The 20,988-nt window shown below is 44.2% G+C and overlaps 1 protein-coding gene across 1 annotated transcript in view; it reads right to left on the bottom strand.

Annotated features, from left to right (window-relative positions):
- IPMK (inositol polyphosphate multikinase) overlaps positions 1 to 19,180 on the bottom strand; it is a 36,133-nt gene extending 16,953 nt beyond the window's left edge. The window contains exons 1-3 of the mRNA XM_062496147.1: positions 18,888 to 19,180; positions 14,457 to 14,542; positions 1,215 to 1,311 (exon numbers count right to left, since the gene is read on the bottom strand). Coding sequence (XP_062352131.1) covers positions 1,215 to 1,311; positions 14,457 to 14,542; positions 18,888 to 19,113 — 409 coding nt within the window. The 5' untranslated portion in view covers positions 19,114 to 19,180. The remainder of the gene's footprint in view (positions 1 to 1,214; positions 1,312 to 14,456; positions 14,543 to 18,887) is intronic.
- Positions 19,181 to 20,988: the final 1,808 nt, after the last annotated feature.

Genomic DNA, 20,988 nt, shown 5'->3' on the forward strand with positions numbered 1-20,988 from the left:
TCCTACTGCCTATGTCTGAAAGACTGATGGCAACCTTCCAAAATTAAGCCCCATGGTGCACAGTGCCTTTGAATCCCCAAAGCAAATGAGCAGTGTGTTGAATTATTGTCTTTTGGTTAGACCGCATATTTTCATATCATAAGATCATACTGCAAATAGGAAAAAACTATTTGCAATTGAAAGCGAACATTTAGTGAACTCCATGACACATTAAATTGTCAGGGAAGGAAAAAGATAACATTTTAGAGCTATTTGAGTTAGTGCCAAACAGGAAAGCACGAAGGTAAATCTGAGCTAAGAAACTGCTGGTACTACCAAAATCTTCCTTTCATTTTTTTCCTGTAGATATTACACCATGTCTTTGGATACTGTCTTACTATTTCTTTGGAAAACAAGTCTATCAAGTGACAGCATAAGTGGAAGAAGACAGTTATTTTAAAGAAGCATTGCATCTAGTTTGGTGCCCACGTATTCAAACAGACTCCACGGCATTCCTTGGTTTCTGTGTTTTACAGAAGCTCCATTTCCCCAGTGTGAATTAGGAAAGTCCCCAGAAGAAAAAAAAAGTTTCTAATATAGCAATACCTATTTTCTGTTGAAGAGACAATCTTCCAGTTGTTCTACCAAAACACCCTTTTCTTCCTGACTCTTAATGTTATACAAACACAAATTTTAAGACACTAGATCTTCATTCAAACAAGTAACAGAGGATGACAAGCAGAACTTCCCAACGTGGCACCTACTGAAATAAGTGCTTTGGGTGGTAAGGCACAGTGATGGGATCCAATCTCTGGAGAAACAGCAGCAGAATCCAGTTTGAATGCTTCCTCAGCCCCAGAGTACACATCTTTCCTTTCTTCCACACCCACAGAGTGCTTCTTGCCTTGATCACCTGGCTGGACATAACCGTGCAACCAGCCCACTCCTCCACCACAACCCCACCCAGAGCAGGAGCTCTGGGGCAAGGTGCATCAGGCCCAGTTACTCAGGAAACCTTTGCTGCACAAAGAGCCACACCCCATCTTTCCTGGGAAGAAGACTCCCAAGACCTAATCCAGCCACAAGACTGAAAACTGGAACCAATTATTAGAGGGAATGTCAGTAGGTTCCAAAGCAAGTCCAAAAAAACCCTAAGGAGCTCACAACTGCCAAAAACTAGTATCCAGAAAATGTTTCCAGGAAGTTTGGATTAAGAGATAAAATTAGAACAGTACCATTTGGTGCAGTGGGTGGTGACCAGACACCGAAGTATTTCGGCAGATATTCCCGCAGCTCCAGAAGAATGCTGTCACAACATTCAGAGTCATAGACCTGAAATAAAATAGGGAGGGTTGGAGAGATCATAATTTTAAACATTCATTTTTGCTGGTGGGGGAGTGAACAAGTAACTGCATGGTACTTAGTAGCTGGCTGGGGCTAAGCCATGACAGCTTCCAACTGCCCTGTAATTATACTTTCTTACAGACTTTGTTTTCCTAAGTCCAATATACTTACCTTACATTAAAAAAGCACACAGGACGAAGATGATCATTACCACAGTCCAACATAAATGAGCAGCATCCTTTCTTTCAAATTTTAAAGTGGCAAAGATGCATCAACCCTAAGCACAATTTATGGTTTAACCTGAATAAAAATCTAAACTGTAATTGTTAACTTTGAAGCCTAGCTATTGAAAAAGGTGATCTCACATTTGCATTCAAGACTGTAGAGGTTACTGCATATTATATATCCAAATCTTTTTAGATTTATATCAGGTGAAGTACAGAAGCTCAGACTAGATAGCATTTTCTCATCTTCTCCAAGACAATTCATGCTGTAGGTACATCACACAGACTATGCACAATTCAAATATATTTCCTTTTCACTTGCTTTAACATTTTCAACTTTCTTTTCAACTTCTGTAATAAAAACAGTAACAGTTTGGAAACAGCAGCAGGCTTATATTCTGAAGGAACAACTCTTTGCAGTTAAAATCAAGCGTTGGATACTATTTGTTATGGAATTGCATGACTGTTACCAGTTTGCAGCACTGCTAAGAGGCTTTCAAAACCATTCCCTTGCCCAGATTCCCCCATCCCACCAATGATGTAGTTCCAGACACAGGGATTGCCTATACCACGCTTCCACAGTCTTTGTAGACCAAACAATCTATACCCACACCTGTATGGGTTACAATGACTGTTAGTGCATTTAGAAACCATCAATTCTCCATAGACATCTCCCTGTTGTGCTGCCATTAGAGTGATGTCCTTCCCCTCAGCCACACCATGGCCACACAGCAATGGATGCTGTACAGTGACCGAGGCATGCTCAGGGTTCTGCTGTCACTGCAGTGCAGCCAAAGCCCACTGCAAAGCTGGCAGCAAGACAAGAAAATGTCAGGTGTTAACAGCTCTGCAGACTTGGCTCACCTCAATGTGCCAGGCCACATTTAACTACAGTGGGGGATACCTGGCAATAGCAACTACAAAGTGGGGGGTAATGCAAAATATATGCCCGTAGTGTTATTGTGTTAATACAGCTATGGAGAAAAAAAAAAAATAGACCTGAAGTGCAGATGCTATTTTAGAGCATCGAGGCAAGCCTTGGCTATCCTCACCAGTGCCAGTAACTTAAGACAGCACCTCATGCAGCAGCAGTGTTAAAATTAGTTAATGTTTGTCCTAAATGTAGGCTTCACTGCAAAAATCTCAAACTAAGTAAACTCAAATCACCAGTGCACTTCTAACAGAAGGACTCCTCCACAGCTAATGCAGGGCTTGCCCCAGCCACAGTTGTGACACCCTCACTTAGTGGGCAGATATCAAAGGATGATACACCCATGCTGACTGTATGCCAAGGTACTGTATTTGACCCATTCCTTTATAACCAACTCATGGTACAGGCCCCATTTAAAAGATCCTAAGGGAGGGGGCAGAATCCTGAAAGCTCAAACCACACAAATATTGCAGTGTATTGCAAACTGTAGGGTACACCCAACACCACACCCTCTGCCACTACTGTTGATATCTTAAGTACAGAGAAATTGCTGGGAGTGTATCTTTTAAGTCAAAGTGTCACATCACAGGGCACTGATCTCTCTTCATGTGTCATGGTTTGACAAGCTGGCCTGACTACTGAGGATGACACCTAATTGTATGTCTAAGTCCAGTCTGCCTCCATGATAGCTGCCATGCACTTAAATGGATGCTAAGTCACTTAAACTATCAAATGCAAGATTTACAGGAGCTCCCTCTTCCATTTGGTATGCATTATATCACAGACGTTAATTACCTGAGCACACACTGCATTCCCCTCTGGACTCTTACATTAGCCAGTTACACCAGGCAAGTGCAAGAGTCAAAATACTGAGGTTGAAACAGCAGTTGTGATTTTAGCAATTCATATCTGCTTGGTTCTACAATTCAGACAGCCCTGTTTTGTTTTTTTTTTTAAGTGGCACCATCACGGTTTCAGTTGTGTGTCCACAGAACCTCTTTCCACAAAAATGACTGGCATTGAGCCAGTTCTGCTTATGTTCAAAATCTCATACCACAACAACGTCAGAAGTTAAGTATTTGTGCATGTTGCTCCACTAAATGCTATTATACCAAATTGCTTAATTTACTAATATGCAGCCATATTTATGAGAGTGCAATCATTTTCACTGAAAATACATACAGAAAGAGAGTGTTAAAAACAAATGAGGATCTATTCCTACAGTCCGATCATATAAATGGATTTTCAGGTAAAGATGGTAAACACTTTTGACAAAGTCTTCCAGGAGTCAGGAAGAAAAACCACATAGCAAGGGGTTGGCCATCTTACCTTCCAAAATATTAAGGCTGTGAAAATGAGCCTCAAAAATCTCACAGACACGCACTTATTTGGTCATGTGTATCAACAAGTCAAAATCTAATAATGCCAAAAAAACAGCACGTCTTATTTCATCCACTTTCGCATTTTACATAGTCGAATTTAGGCTTGACCCTAGCAAGATTTGAAGCCTCAGGCATGGAAACATATTTAGAAGAGACAAAGCAAACACTAACCCATTTTGAGGGTGTAGTAGAGTTTCAAATCTTCAACAGCCAGGAGAACCACCCAAAAGGCCACGGTCAGGCACAGCCACCAGCAGCAATGCTAAACAAATACTATAGCACTAAACAAACACTAAACAAATACTAATACACAGGCCCCATCTGCAGCAAGTTACTCCAAAACCGTTAGAAATAAGTTGGGTAGAGACAGATCCTCCAGTCCCTCTTTCTTTCCAATAACAACCTACTGCAGAGGTAAGGCACTAAAGGATTTTGAAAAACATAAGCAGGCATTTGGGCATACCCTATCACAAGTAAAAAAGGGTTCATAAGAGAACAAACTCCCATCTAATCTTCATTCCACAAGATTCCTGGGCAACTAAAGATTAACAACTAATCAAGTTTAAGTTTCTTACTCTACTCACATTTCCCTACAATTTCTGCAAGTCGCCCTGGAGGAGGATAGTGGACATATAAGAGCCTTCTTTGTTGCAAAATCAGAGATCATGTTTCATCACCAATCTCTTTCCTTAGAACTGAGCTGTCTCTTGCCCTTTAGCCTCTCCCATGTTCACAACTCACTAGCACAGTCAGGTATTACGTTCAGCTTCAACTACATGGGAGCTGGAGTCTTCAATGAACTTGAGAGCACTCTGAAGTCAAAGACAACTCTTAAAGATACTCAGGAGAATGTAGAGGTTGTTGCCCTCACAAATACCTATTAAGCAGTCTCTTATGAGACTTAAATGAATGGTCAAAAAATACAAAGTGAATTGCAAACCAAGGTCTCTACTCTATACTTTAACCAGATTTCAGTTTAGTTACATCAACATGCATGTACAACAAACTGGAGCAGAATTCACATTAGGTAGTTTCCACTAGAGGCCAAAATAAAGAGAACATAAACTAAAAAAATGGTTAAGACAGTACTATGGGTCATCTGGTAAGGAACTTTCAATTTTAACACACTAAACATTTCTCACATTCTGATTTTTCCTTTTTTCTTTGACAACACACTCAACAGAGCTGGAGGGATGCTGACCTGAAGTTGCCCATTGCAAAACTCAAGCTACCAGCAGGGAGATCTAGTGAATTCAAGGCAGAAAGCCAATTACTACTTCCTAGCAGAAGTACAGCACAACCACTTTTCTCATCTGTCTTCACAACTACTGTGCCAAAAGGCAGCTCTGTTACTGCAATGCACTATGTGCTGCAACATGAATATTGCTTGGGATTTTGAGGCAAGACAGAGCTGGTCAGAAACCACCACGACATCCAAGCTCAAAGACCCAAAAGCAAGTTAGGCAAAGGCAGCAGCCAGAGTGTTTTAATACAAATTCTATGCTTCAAGAATATTTTTTTAAAGCAGCTCCAACAATTCAAGCTTAAATTATCGCTGAAATTACTCAAAGTGGAATGGTAGAACAATTCAACAAAAGGGAAAAGTGGCTAGTATGGCTGTCCCACTTTCTGAGAACATTTAACCTTACTCTTTTTTTTTTTCCCAGAAAGCAATCAGGTCCCAGCTGAATATTTACACAGAGGAGCGGGAGAGAACAAGAGTTGGGAGGAATCCTTGAAGCACTTACACTTAAATAAGCAAAATTTAATTTTATATCTCAAAGAGACAGAAATGGGAACCAAGTCCTGACAGACAGATGTTATCTTCTTCTTCCTAGGACTGCAAGAGGCAGCTGTTATTTGGAGCCATGACATGGCAACACCACTAGAATCAGCAATGACAATTCCAATGCACAGCAAACAGGGAGAAAAACTGTATCTACTGGAAGCTGTCCATTCTGCAGGAGCCCACAGAAGGAACATACTGCAGCAACTACCAGGCTGGGGCAGACTGATGGTAGGTTCAGTCACTCAGAGACAGCACTGTCACAGCCCTACACACATTTCCATGCCTTCCCCAGCAGCAGTGACAGCATACAGCTGGCCTACAGCTTCCTGAGCACCTTCAACTGGCTCACTGTCTATGTGGCAGGCCAAGGCATTCCATTTTAACTGGCCTTTAGAGAACTGCAGAATCAAAGGATGTTAAGAGTTGGAAAGAACTCAAAGATGATGTAGCCCCAAAACCCTGGCCACAGGTAGGGACACCTTCCACCAGATCAGGCTGCTCAAGGTATTGTGCAACCTGTCCTTGAACACTACCAGGTTTGGGAAAGCCACAACCTCCCTGGGCAACCTGGTCTTGAGGGTGTCTATCCAGTTACCTTGAGGCCTCCTGAGATACTGGAAGGTGCTGCAAGGTCTCCACACAGCCTTTCTTCTACAGGCTGAACAGCCCCAACTCTCTCAACCTGTCTTCACAGAGAAGGTGGTCCATTCCCCTCAGCAACTTCATAGCCTTCTCTGGACCGAATCCAGTGTTCCATGTCCTTCTTATGTTGGGGACACCAGGACTGTGTGCATCGCTCCAGGTGAGGAGAGCAGAGTAGAGGGGGAGAATCCCCTCCCTCAACCTGCTAGCCATGCTCCCTTGGATGCAGCCTAGGATTCCATTGGCTTTCTGTGCTAGGAGCACTCACTGCCAGCTCATGGCAAGTTCTTCAACAACCATCATCCCCAAGTCCTCCTCCCAGGGCTGCTCTCAATCCCTTCTCCATCCAAGTTGTCAGTGTCTGGGATTATCCTGACCCAGGGGAAGAACCCTGCACTTCTCTTTGTTGGGCTCCATGAGGTTTCCATTGACCTACTTCTCAGGCCTGTCAGGGTTCCCCAGGATGGCATCCCTTCCCTCAAGCACAACATCAGCAACAATATTCTCATATGAAAAGCCTGTTTGTGTTTTCTTAATCTGGAAACTAGAGTTTTTGGAGACTGAATTTATTTTGGTTTTCTTTCAAGTAGGCAACCTACACTCTCCTCAATCTCATTCTGTCAGCTCACCAACCGTATCTTACTTTTAAATGAACTTACAATGAACAAACTATTTTCTGTATAACACCAACACATATTAATAAATTGATCCATATTCTGAAACATTCATAATTGAAATCTAAACAGTATTTGATCCGGGCTGAAAAAAAACACTTGCATGACCCTCCAGCAGAACAGGAGCACTTTGCTCCTGTTCTTAATTCAACATACTGTACACTTTACAACTATGCATTTTCACTTTATTTTCAACTAGATCTACTCTTGGTAAGCAATATTCCTCAAAATCAGGCTGCTAAGAGAACTTAATTGTTTTTCCTGCTTATTTGCATAGACTACAGACCACTCAGTCTGTTCCCAACTCCACCCAGTAGTTCTACAATTGCACTAAAATGCAATAATGGCCTTTTACTGCCTCCCTTTTTAAAGGGTTTCTTAGATATATTAAAGCAAGCTGTAGTTTATTCTGTGATACAGAATCCTCAAAGAGAATAGGAAACAGACACTCACCAGACCCTTCTAGGTTAACTTTCTACTGTGTGGAGTTTCTTTCAAACTTTTTTTTTTTGCTGCAGAGTGCAAGAACCACAAAAATCTGCCATATTTTCTAAGTCCTACTGTCCAGTCATTTGATAGCGAAGTACAAAAAAAGGGATTTATAGAACAGTAGTAGGAACTCAGAAGATTCTTACAGCTACACTTCATCCTTCATCTCTTAGACAACTCCTCATGTGAAAAAAGATCTGAATACCAGCTGTGCCAATATTTCACAATTTTGTCAAAAAGGCATTTTCTTCTTAGTTAAGAATTAGTATGTGTTCCTCTTTACTTATGCCCAGGCTCATTCTTTAGAGGCAACTTCACATGCTGCTTTGCTCATTTTACCAGCAAAACAGGATCCCTTCTAAACAACTCCTCAGCAGAGGAATGATGCCGAGGGCAGGAACGAACCGCATCAGAACATGCTCACTATGTTTCCCAACAGCTAATCTGTACACTTCAGTACCAGTATCTCTGTTGTCAATGGGGCAGATCCAGATGTACCAGAATAAGGCACAGCCAAAGATCCTTTTGACCTACAGCTCCAAGTACAGTAGCAGTAAAAGGCAAGGACAAGGCATTGCATCTCCAAAACAAGATGTTAAGAAAACCAGGCATCTTGCCTGAAGCTGCTGGAATATTAATTAAAATTAGTAAGAAAAAAAGCAAGCATCGAGCAGGAATGAAAAGACATAGCCTAGGATCTGCAGCAGATCATTGAGAACAAAAAAAAAAAAATAAAATAAAAAGAGTAAGAAGAAGATTACTGGTAATGGTCCAAATGGGCACAACTAATTCCTGAACATTTCTTCTCTGTTACCCCAAAAACACAAGGAAGTGTGACCTCAGAAATGTTAACATAACTGGGTTTCACTAACACATTATCCTCTGGTAACAAACTCAAAGACTGACTGTTAAAAAAGAGACAGCAAAAGTCGCAAAAACAATATCCATTCTTCCTTGTATCAAGCTGTAAAATAAGCTGGTGAGTTCTTGAGGGAAAGCAAAACAAACACAGGTCATTGCCCTATGGAAGCTGCATTTCAATGCATCCAAGGAAACTTCAGAACAATTGTGTAGGCAACCACAAAACCATTCCTTCCTAGCTTTCAAGCGCCTCTCACCTAACCATTGTAAATCTCTTTTACATGTCAGAGCTATTTGTGTCTCTTATATCCTGGCTTTGTTTTTGGGATGCATAACAAGAATGTAAAACATTTTCTGCTATCTCCACTGGTAACAACTTCCTTGCATTCAGATACCATGTGAGCAGGACTCAAACCCTGAACTTGAACTACTGCTACAGCAGTTAACAGAGCCATCACTAACTGGGTACAGGTGGAAGATTTGTTAACCAGAAGAGCCAAGTGATTAGCTGAATTATCTTTTCACAGCGCTGTGAGTGGGTTACCAGCTCCCTTGGTCCACAAGCATTGGCTAGAGGTAGGAGGTTACAGCAGCTGAGCTGGGACTGGGAGAAACCTTTTCAATCCAACTCCCCAGAATCACCCTTGCACCTGGGACAGAACTACCTGAGGATTTGTGTATGACTTGCATTACAATAGCCTTAGAAACATTATACCATTGTAGCTATGTTATTTGGAGCCATAACATGGCAACACCACTAGAACCAGCTATGACAATTGTGAGGTACGGCGAACAAAAACAAAACGGTATCCACTGGAAGCTACCCTTGCTGCAGGAGCTTTCTCAGGGCACTTTTCAGCAGGCAGCAGGAGGAGAGAAAGTGTACTGGACATCCCCCAAATGTTACACTGTCACCACAGGAAAAGTGAAGGGCAATTCAAATAAAAGTCTGCAGGAACATTTATTGATCTGTTAGGCATAAAATCCCAGTTTATTAGCTGCTCCAGTAGCAAACTTTAAATTCCAGTAGGCCACTCTCAGGAAAGCTACATACAGTAACCAACAGGTTTACAACCACACTGAGTGAAAGCCAAGATCAGAAGTCAAACAGTAGCCATTTCAAAACAGTTCAGCAACTTCTCTTGTTCTAATGAACACTAAAAAACACTCCACCTCTTCATACTTAACACACAGCTTGCAGGAAACCTACCTCTGTGCACAGTCACAAAGATAACTACAAACTTTCTATTCCCTCAGTTTGCATAGAAGCACAGAATGGCTTGGGTTGGAAGGGACCTTACAGACCATCTTGCTCCATTGCCCTCACGGAATCATGGGCAGGGACACCTTCCACTATTCCAGGTTGCTCCAAGCCCTGTCCAATCTGGCCTTGAATACTTCCAAGGATGGGGCAGCCCCAGCTTCTTTGGACAATCTGTGCCAGGGCCTCACAACTCTCACAGGGAAGAATTTCCTCTCAGTATTGGATCTAACCCCACCTTTTGGCAGTGGGAAGTCATTCCCCCTTGTCCTGTTCATCAAGGCCCTTGTCCAAAGTCCCTCTCCAGGCTCTCTTGGAGCCCTCTCAGGAACTGGAAGGGGCTCTAAGCTCTCTCGAGAGCCTTTTCTCCTCCAGGCTGAACAACCCAAATTCTCCCAGCCTTTCTTCATAGCAGAGGTGTTCCAGCCCTCTCATCACCTCACCAGAGGAGGCTTCCTCTGGACTCACTCAAAGAGGTCCATGTCCTTCCAGTGCTGGGGACCCCAGAGCTGCAGGTAGTTCTGCAGATGGAGTCTCACCTGAGACAGGCAGTCCCCCCTCCTTGCAGCCCCGATCTCTTTTAGCACCAACAAAAGCAGCTGCCCTATATAAGGCTTGACATTCCAGAATCATCCCTCTCCTACAGCACAACAGTTTCTGCAATGTTACATTTTTGACACTACAAACTAAGGAAAGCCCTGTGCTGGAGAGCTCAGAAATGCAGAGGCAGAGTTATGCTAGCACAGAGTGCTCTGGAGGACAGCCTGGCATGGCTGAGACAGGAGCTCCACACCCAGTTCAGCAGTGGCTTACATCATACAGTGGCTGCACTAACTTTTTCAAAGGACATTATACTCACATTTTTCAACTCACCTGGTCCAACAGATCACCGTGGGAGTGCTGATAGGTTTCCTCCTCCTATCAACACCGCTTAACTAAGTCAGAGCATTTCAGCATGGATAAATGAGCCCTGGAACAAATCAGACTGAAGCCAAATCCCAAAATACACTGAGGAGCAGGCCACTTCTGTGGATTTCTAAGCATGCTTGCATAGGCAGCCTATCAAAAGCTCACACTGCCTTTTATCAAGTTAGTCTCTCTAATTGAAAAGACTGCATTTTCAAACAACACTATTTCCCTGTTCCCACATCACTGTATATTGCTCCCTCCCAAAACCCTTTTAAAAGAAGTCATTTGGAGTACTTCCACCTACACTTTCTCACAGAGCATTGTCATTACACAGAAACAACTGATCAGCAGTGTAGATCGCCCTTAAATAAACACCACCCTTACACCTCTGTTAGTTTAATTCTCTTGTTGCTCATACCTATTGAAAACAAAGTATTTTGTAGCTATTCAAGGTTTAAAAACCTCCTATTTTTTCACACAGATAAGGGTACCAGAATACCAGGTAAAACACTCCATGGTTATACAGGCAATGTTTGTAAGGAGTTCATGCCTTCAGGTACAGAAAGGAAGTTTGCAGAAACAAAATTAAAATGTTATTATTTTTATTAGATAATTACTCAGATTTACAGAACTCAATTAGCAAGTGGACATTACAGCTAGAAAGTCACACTTCAGTGAGAAGTTAAACAGTGCACAGTAAGCTACTAAACCAGTGCAAACAGTTCATTTTTCTATTGTTTTATATAGAAGGTATTCATCATAATCTTATCATGGTCTGTTTTTCTCCCTCATAACACATGGTAAGCCCCTTCCCTAGCAGTACAGAATGAGTCAACGCTAGAGTAGAGTTGGTTTATTTGGTGAAATAATCTCTTACAAAAAAAAAAAAAAAAAAAGGCCTCTTTTTTTTTTTTTTGACTGCTAAAGGGAATCAAACATAGTATGAAGAAAACAGAAAGGTAACCTGACAGCAGCCCAAGTAGGAATTACTTCACCAGTTTTCCAGATTTGACAGAGACCTGTGAAATTCTTCCAAATTTCAGCTGCCACCTGCTTCTGTGCAAGTTTTAGATCACTTATTAGTATTTTGCAGTACACGTCCTGCTCAAGTTTCCATTCCAAAATGGAAGCCCGCTTCGTTTGGGCTCCACTGTTAAGTACTTAGCATCATGCTCAACAGAAAATAAGCCATCAATAACAAGGGAAAAAACATCTGATTCACTGACACAAACTTTTACCTCTGTCATGTTCACGCATCGAGCTGCAAGCAAATCCAGCAGTTTCAGAAGAGAAGACTTTCTTGGTCCAAACAGAAGATAATATCTACCGGGTACAACATTAAATATATCAGAGTTCTAGTCAAACTTGTCTCTTAATGCCTCATTATCATCACACATTCCCTGCAGTCTTCAGCTCACAAGCACTAGACTGCACACTGAAATACCACTTCCTGGTTCTCGGAAGACACTTCTGCTTCAGCTCTGTGCTAGCTCTCAGCTGAAACTGAGACATGCTGATCTTCCTGCTAACCATAAACTACAGAGCTTCTCAGTTACTTCACCTGAAGACGTGTGCTGCTCCAGAAGGAAACATACCCCCCTTGTTTCTGACCCAGGTACTGGGGCACTAATTTTCATTCATGGTAGTATAAGGTGGGATGCAAAGGAAGCAATAACTCACCTACCTACAGGCAAAACAGTTCTAAACACATATGAAGAAACAGGAGCAGAAATTTAAAAAACATAGTCGCAATGAATCCACATATACTAATGGACAACCAGCTGCTTTGATCTTACCAATGGACCTGCTGTTTTGCCCTGACAAAGTGACAGCTTAGGACTCACCAGTCTTATTTCACTTGTTTCATTTCTGCACTGTTTCTCACCATCTCCTGTACATGGCCACCTTTCAAACAACTCCGTCTCAAGGAGCAGTAAAATTATCCTTCCCTCAATCTCTGGAGGTTCATCAGCCTTCTCCGAGGTGATAATGTCTCTTTGATTCCAGCCCACAAGATGGGCTGAACTCAGTCACCAAAGCAGGTCAGCATTACTGTTGTTCCCATTGTTTGTCAGCTTAGTCTGCCAGAAGACTACCAAGACAAGGAAGTTTTGCCATCTTTTAAATGGGTCAAATCAGTTCATAAATGTCCCCAAAAGCACCATCACTGTGCAAAGTAAATGGCAGGAATGGGAGGAAAGGCATTTCCCTTAAGGCAACAAAGAGGTACTGGATCAGCTCAAAGCTGCATGTGAAACTGTACTTTACCCTGAACCTCCCGACCCAGAGGAACTATCATCCTGTAAGAACAATAGGCAGTGCTTAGATGTCTATAGCACACATCACACAGTCCTTGCCTGAGAGTAAACATGACAGCAGTTATCAACTGAAAAGCAACAAAACCCCAAGACCTTTCTCCTGTACTTTTACCAACACAACACACATGTATGTGCTCTCCCCTTCCCTTCTCCCACTAAAAGGCCTAGTTCACACACAACTAATCACATCTACATCTTTCCCTTTCTCTCTTATTTTTCAAGAATTGCCCAACCCCTTTCCAAGACTACATACCCAAAAAAATTCAGTGTTGAAAGCAATCCAGCAAGGCCTTAGAAGACAGAATAGAAGCTTACTTCACAAGTTACTAGCATTGAGATCTGACTTCTTCACAGCACAGTAACAAGCACACTAACATAGACATCCCCTTCTCAAAGACTTTGCCCAGGGTCTTGATCATGGTTTGTCACACGAGTCTAAGCTTAAAAAGGCAAAACCACAAAGTCTCTGAAGTGAAGAGTTCATGTCCAAGCAATGCCTGAACTTACCCCTCTTACCTGCTGGCTGCCTGTAGGCAGGGACAGCACATTACTGTCTTTGCCTGAGGATTTCACAGCACAGTAAAGAGCCTGGTGCTCAAAGGAGTCTGTTCAAGCTTACTCCTTCTACTCAAGTTACCACTCGGGCTGGATGGCATATTTCTTAACCTCATCTCAATGAGAGTCACAGAGAAACTGAGAAAAATATTTACATTTAACTGGCTCCCAGTAACTCAAGAGCTGCTGCTCTGTCCCATCATGAGAATTATCAGATAATGCTAGTATGCAAACACACTGTTCTCTTAAAGCACCTTGCTTTGTTTATGTGAGACATTTTCACAAAATCTGCAAGGTCTTTGGTAATTTAAATAAATACTCTTTTAGGGAAAAATAAATCAACCAACCAAAATCCAAGCCAAATACCAGAACAAGTAGAGGGTCTCAAGACTCCTCTTACACCTAGCATGAAAATTTTGATAGATCTTTGTACCTAATAAGCCATGGAAAAGCATGGCATATCAATCTGACATACAAAAAGCACATGACAGACTATCACCAGCAGGTAGGACACTGCAGGTTCTAGAAACTGTTCACAGGAAAGCAACAGCTTTCCTGGTCTGCACTTGTTAAAGTTAACTGATAAAGCAAACTGAAGAGGAGCAACAGGAAAATACAATAATTGAAGTTAAAACAACTTGAGGGTTTTGATTTTTATTTACTTTTTATAGGAGCTGAGTTTTAATACAGTGAACAAAGCAATACTTCTAGCAGTAAACCAGGCTAGGAAGAAGCATAAAACATGCTAAATTTAAATGTAAGCAATTTTGAGAGACTTAGCTACATGAGAAAGTTGGGATCAAACATACAACCCTTTAAACATAGGCAGGAGATAACACTTCTCAATAAAATCTTAGATGCTGTGAAAGTCTGACACCCTATGAACAAATAAGCAAGCTTAAATGCTGTGAGTGAAGTAGGTCTGGCATGAGGACTGACATGCACAGAGCAGAAAGTTCTAGAGAGCACACAGATACCGTGGCAGGGTATTCAGGTTGCACTTTCCCAACTGCAATGATAAGGAGGTACCTCTACAGGAAGCACACCCCTCATTTCACCTGGAACAAGCCAGCCTCCTCCACACTGTGGGACCCTCACCTTGTTGTAGAACTCTTGCTCCCTGGGACCACGTGGTGGTGGCTGCAACTGCTTCAGGACAGTTCCATCTGGATGCTGTAGTATGCCTAGAAGAGAAGCACTTCCTTCAGGGCTTAGTTTTAAGAGGTACAACTGTCTTTTTGCCTTTTCTTTTTTTCCTTTTCCAGAAATAGTGACTTCACCATCAAGGACAGCCTATTGAAAAGCTGTACTGCTTCCACTGCACACACTGTAGTGACAAAATTGTCAGCTCCTACATATAACCCTTAGCAGAGGTTTGCCTGCATTTCTCTTATTTCTACCCACTGAATAACTTCCTGGGTGTAGTTCTGCCCAAAGCCAACACAGTACTTGGATTTGATATTAACACTTCCATCCCCAAAACCCCCATCATTAACTAAAAAGATTACACAGACACTCCCTTTTTAAATAATTCACAAATTCTTTTCCAACAATGCCTAGACATTAAAGGAGTACCGCATTTAATGCATTTCTTACTACTAAAAGAGAAATAAATGTCCTGGGGATGTACATCTGTACTAGTGGCACAGAAAGTGCCACTACAAAGTGTCTTTATTACAAGAAGTAGCACTCCAAGCTATCAGATGCTATTATTTGTATCACCCATAATTACAGTACAGAATTTCATCTCAGCCAGGCAACACCTTCATCGAGCCTGCTCAAAAACTACCTCCAAAATACTCTGATGAAACAGCCTTATGACTCCCCAGTCACCAGAATTTCTGAATACTTTCAGAAGAAATGCAACTGAGTATCCGAGGATGCTCAAGACATAGATGCAGGCAACGATGGAGAAAAGTAACTGCATTCCTCTGAAACGTAAACTGTGTTGCATCATCCAGTGCAAGGAAAAACAAAAACCCACTTCTGGGAAAGAAATTTTCTGCTAGGATTAATTCCTAGCTTTTCAGACAGCAATTTATTTTGCTTAGAAGGATAGCAAAAATGTCAACTGTATCTTAAAAAGGCTCTGTTTTCAACTACCAAGTGAGAAAACAGAAAAATGAGCCAGGAGCTTTGCATCCCAAAGAGGATTTGCAGATATAACAGCAATTGTGTTTTTCACCTCTTAAAGACCATTGTCTATGAATGGGGCTTGTTGTGCAGTCTTGGAAACTAAACAAAATCTTCAGAGACCAAGATACTTACTTTAAAACAACCACCAGATTTAGAATAGTTGTTTCAATACTTTGCTAAGCCAAAGATTTGTTTTTAAAATTTGCGTAAAACAGCTCTCAAGTCATGTTTCTTGCTTAAAATTGGATTTTATACACTTTCCAGAACTAGAAATGTATTGCCACACACATGCAGACTACCACAACATCTTCCAGACACAGCAGCTTGTGTTCCCCCTCCCTGTACCCTTTTGCATGTGATGGAAACCACTCCACAAAGTGCACCAACTACTTCAATGGCATGTGTTCCTTTATGTGAATTTTTAACAATCACATTAAAATAAAATAGGTTAAGCATTAAAATAGGTCTTATAACACATGCTCCTCAAAAACCTGCATTTTGGCTTTGATAAGCAGACAACCTACAAGGTAGAAAGACCAGGCAAAGACTCCTAGAACCAGAATCCATACACTATTGCGTTGATACACATTACTTGAAGAGTTTAATATAAACTGATGCCTAAAGTTCCCTCATTCTCTGAATTCTTGACAGACTAGAGCACTTACTGCACTACTCTGTCACTGTGACTGGGGCAGGCCTGAAAACCAGAGCCATGTTTCAACATTGAGCACAAGATGTAAACTCCATAATCTTTCCTCTGATCTACAACAAAAAGCATAGATACCACCACCTGCAGATCATACAATCACATGGATGTTGGTCATGGGTTTGTTGTAGGCTTCCTGGGATTTCTCAGCACAGATAGGGAATAGGACTGTTTTAACATATGAAAAAGCAAACTAACAGATCTGAAAAATCAACAGAACTATGCTGAAAATAAAACCCTGAAGTATCTCACAAATGTTTCTCTCTGGCTGTGGGTGCAAAGCTTGCCACCATTCTGAAATGAGCAAGCAAGTCACTCTGAAGGAGAACGGCCCCTTCAGCTACAGAATCCCACTACTGGCTTGGGGACCCCCAGCATTTTGCAGGTCCAGGCACCAAACGATAGCCAGGTGCAGGAGGCTCCATAAGGTGACATATCCCACCAGCTTCTGTCTCTCTCTACCCACCTACAGAACTGAGTCACAACCCAAAGTCATTACTTTACTTGCTACACACGATTTATCTGGGGGAAGCACCACTGCACATAGCATTCAACAAAAGGGCAGTTACAATACACAGAAGCCTAATGTCTACACAATGCATGCAGAGAGGCTGTAAGAGGCCTTTCTTTGTAAGGCAGTAACAGTCATAGGAAACAAAGAAGGGAAAAAGGAAGGTTATTCAGAAGAAATTTTACAGTGTACTTTCACTGGGAAAAAAAATAAAACCCTGTTAAAAATACTGTGGATACCTTCAAGTCCTTTGTCTGTTTGTATGTGGAACAGAAGGGAAAACCAAGTTACAAAAATGAGAGCTGTGAGTACCAGAGCAGCTTTGGTCTTCAACATAAAACACAGATTCCAAGATGAGATCATCAGCCAAAGTGGTACCTTTGTAGAAAAGTCTTGGTCTTGCCCATGAGATGTAGTGGGGCTACCTTTACCCAACTCTAAATATAGATGATGACCTGTGCTGTTTGATCTAACTGCAGTAAGACTGATGTGCCAAAGGTGAAGCTCTCCCTGAAGTGAGCCCTTTTTTGCCTGATCCCACCTCATGCTGATGTATGAGCGCAGAACACACACACCTTCCAGGATCCAGTGCACCTCCATCTACATTTTATTGCACTGTCTGCAGCTGGGGCAAGGGAAAAGAATTACTTTTCTGTGGAGATTGTCAGTAGCAAGACACACCATGGATGCAGGCTGTAGATAAGATACATTCACATCGCCCTTAGTGCTGTAATCCCAGTCACTGATGATTGAAAAGATTCTGAAGTTCAGCCCTTGGCAGGGTCAAAGAGAAGAATTATTTTTTGTTGAGATTATCTGCAGCAAGGCACACCATGGATGGAAGCTGTAGATAAAACAAACTCACAGTGCCCTTAAGTGCTGTAATTCCAGTCACTGATGATCAAGCAGGTTCTGAAGTTCAGCCCTTGGCAGGGGCAAAGAGAAGAACGAGTTTTTTGTTGAGATTATCTGCAGCAAGGCACACCATGGATGCAGGCTGTAGATAAGACAAACCCACAGTGCCATTAGTGCTGTAATTTCATTCACTGACAGCTGACAGGGTTCAGTAACTCAGCCGTCGGCTTGTCCAGCAGGGGCAGTTCCTACCACCAGGGCTCAAAGGGAACAGGACAGCTGGTACTCATTATAACTACTCTCAGAGGGTACACTGCAAGTTGAATGGATGCATACCTTCTACCTGGCTAAGAGGCAGGAGTTATCCCAAATTCGACCTTCTGGAAAGGCGAGAAATGCCATTTGGCAACATTAACTTGGCTGCTTGCTTTGGCACTGACCACTGCCTATGCTAAAAGGTCCCTTCACCAGGAGGGCTAACACCTTACTCCTTAACATGCAACTAAAACAGAAATTTAGAGCTGCTGGAGGCATACTTTAAAATGCTGTGTCCTCGTGTATTTGTATTATTAGATCACTTCCTAGCCATCGGTTCACATTTTTCATCGAATAAACAAGCAAATAACAACAGCTTAATAATAATTTGCTGAAGTTTCTGGTGGCCACGGGTTCAGATGGTACCGTTAGATAAACCACGTTTCTATTCTAAGAGAACCAGCACGTTATTACCTGAATCCCCACTTTCTAAAAAGGTGCCTGATAAAATGAAGCTGAACGGCAGAAGTCCTTCGGTTTAAGGGTAACTGATAACTATTACGCCCCGGCAGACTAACGCCATTTAGGAAAAGCACCAGAAGAATGAAACTTGGCAGCGGTTACACCGCTCCATCCACGGCCTGTGCGTGGCGGGGAGCTCGACCGGCCCCCCCCTCCGGCCTTCCCACGGAGGCTCCGGTCCCTCCGCACTGCCCCAGGCCCCAGCACCAACCCGGGGCGCTGCTGCGGCACGCCGGCGGCGGTGCAGCGTCCGGCGGACAGGTGCGGGCGGGGCCCGGCGGCGGCAGCTCGGGAACGGCGGCGGCGAACCCCGCACTCGCCTCCCGGCGCCGCTCCCGCCGGCACCGACCCTTGCCCCGCCACCCACGGAGCTGTCCCTTCGCCGCCGGGGCGTGAGGGATATCGAAGCCGAAGCCAAACCCAACCCGTCGCGGCCGGTGTGGGGGAGCCGAGACGAACGGAAGGTGGCGTGGGGTGGGAAGAACCCCATCACGAGTGACCCCGCCAGGCCCGCCGCCCCCTCCCCGCGCCCGTCGCCGCTCACCGCCTTTATCCTTGCCGTACATGTGCCCAGCCACCTGATGCGACAGCGGCACGCATCCGTTCAGCGCCCGCCGCCGGCCGCCCCCCGCCGCCGCGGGGCCGAGGGAGGCGCCGAGCACCGGCTGGGCCGCGGCCTCGGCCTCCTCCGTCTCGCCGCGCCCGCCGCCCGCGCAGCACCCGCGCCCGCCCTCGGGGCGCCCCGTCGGCCGCGGGGGCTCCGTGGCCATGTCCCGGCGATGGGGAAGCTGAAGGCAGCGGGCGGGGGCTGGCCGCGCTCCGGCGGCGACTGTGGCCGGGCTTCAGCGGGCCCTGCGAAACAGAACGCGGGCGGCGAGGGCCCGAGCCTCCTCCATCACTGCGCTCCGTGCTGCCCGCCCACCCCGCGCTGGGGCGAGCGACCGCCACCGCCCCGCCCCGCCCCAGGCGTGGCTCCGCCTCCGCGGCCCGGCCCGGCCCGGCCCGGCCCGGCCCGGCCCGGCCCGGCCGGACTGGCAGCAGAGTCGCTTCTGGGATGACGATGGCGCTGGAACTGCTGGCGCCGAGCGGGGCGCGGCCCCGGGACGGGGCCTGGACGGGCAGCGCCGAGCCGGCGGACGCTGCCGAGGGTAGCAGGGCCCGGCGCAACCGCCGAGCCGGCCCCGAGCCGCAGAACGGGGGTTGGGACCCCAACCCCGCGGGCACCCAGCCCTTGCTCCCCCGCGAGAGCCGGCAGAGCCGTGCGGTGGCGGGCAGGAGGCGTTTGCCTCCTCCGGTTCTCAGTAACCTGAAACAGCCCCGAATCCTCTTCGTTTTTAAATAAATCTACCGTTACGCCGAAGTTTGTTCAGTTTCTCTCCAGTAGATCGATCGGAGGTGACTGCAAGCGAGATCCAACCGAGGGATCCGAACAGTCTGAACCTTTGCAGTTGACAGGGACCTCTTAAAGCAGCCTGAACCAGAACCTTTCCACACTCTGTACGTGCGGGTCTAACATTAGAGATGAGTGCACCTGGCCTAACACCAGATTAAACTGGATAATGGATTAATCTCTACATTGAATTTTACCTCCCCCTGGACAGAGGAAGGTATGCATAGCCCTGCTTTCACTCTCAGGACTCCAAAGCTTGGCCAGGAGACTTCATTAACACTTCACTAGGGTTCATATCAGCTCTGTGATAGCAGCCTGTAATTACTGCCTTTTCTTTCTGCAGTTTCTTTCCCTTATTAAATGAGCAGATCTCTAGAACTCTGTGAGTATTAAATCTGCACTTTCGCTGTGATATCTGCCAGTATCAAGTTCTGTTTAGCATTAGTAGGACACACAAACAGAAAAAAAAAAAAAAAAAGCCAGAAACAGGAAAGTGAATTTTAGCAGATACAGGTTGTTTTCCCAGGTTTTATAAAATGGCCAGATGCATATTCAAGAATTGGCAATGACATCAGAGAAACCTCGATATGGTGAGCTTGGCTTTTTACCACCTTTTCCCCATCCCATAGCTGGGAGACATGGAGATGTGGCAGGTGGTTGGGAAAAGTGATGGCAATTTAAGGGATTTACTGGGGAAATTAAGAGTATCAAAAGAGCAGGAAGGTCACAGGGAAAATTAAAACTTGAAGAGTGAGAGGAAGGAGCAAAACATAAATCTGTTGAAACTGAGTTTCTTAGTTCATTGTTCATGGAACAGTTTGTTTCACACACTTAACTGGATAAGGTGGTGCAGACAGGGGTTACAACTCGGCAAGATCCTTCCTGAAGTAACAAGGCTGGCCAGAAAACATTTCTCTCTCCTGAATATTCCCTTCTCATCAGTCATTACTGTCCAGCCCTAAAGATGAGAAGCCAGATGGGTGCAAAAGGAAGCTCCTATCTTCAGATACCCAATGATGAATTTTCCCAGGGGGTTGCTGGCACAGAAGAGAAATATCACAGATTGGCCAACTCTTGCACAAGAATTAGTGAGGCATACAGTGAAAAAGGAGCACAAGTGTGTGTGTCTGGCAGAGAGAAATCTCCCAGTCTTGACAGTAGTAGCTGCTGCAAGGTTTGGATGCCAACCTGAGCCTTGCAGAAAGATATTTCCCTCTGCAAAGATGTGAGGCACTTCAGCTAATCTGGGTCTAAA

This window comes from Cinclus cinclus, chromosome 7 (assembly GCF_963662255.1).
Source record: "Cinclus cinclus chromosome 7, bCinCin1.1, whole genome shotgun sequence".
In the NCBI taxonomy this organism is placed as follows: domain Eukaryota; kingdom Metazoa; phylum Chordata; class Aves; order Passeriformes; family Cinclidae; genus Cinclus; species Cinclus cinclus.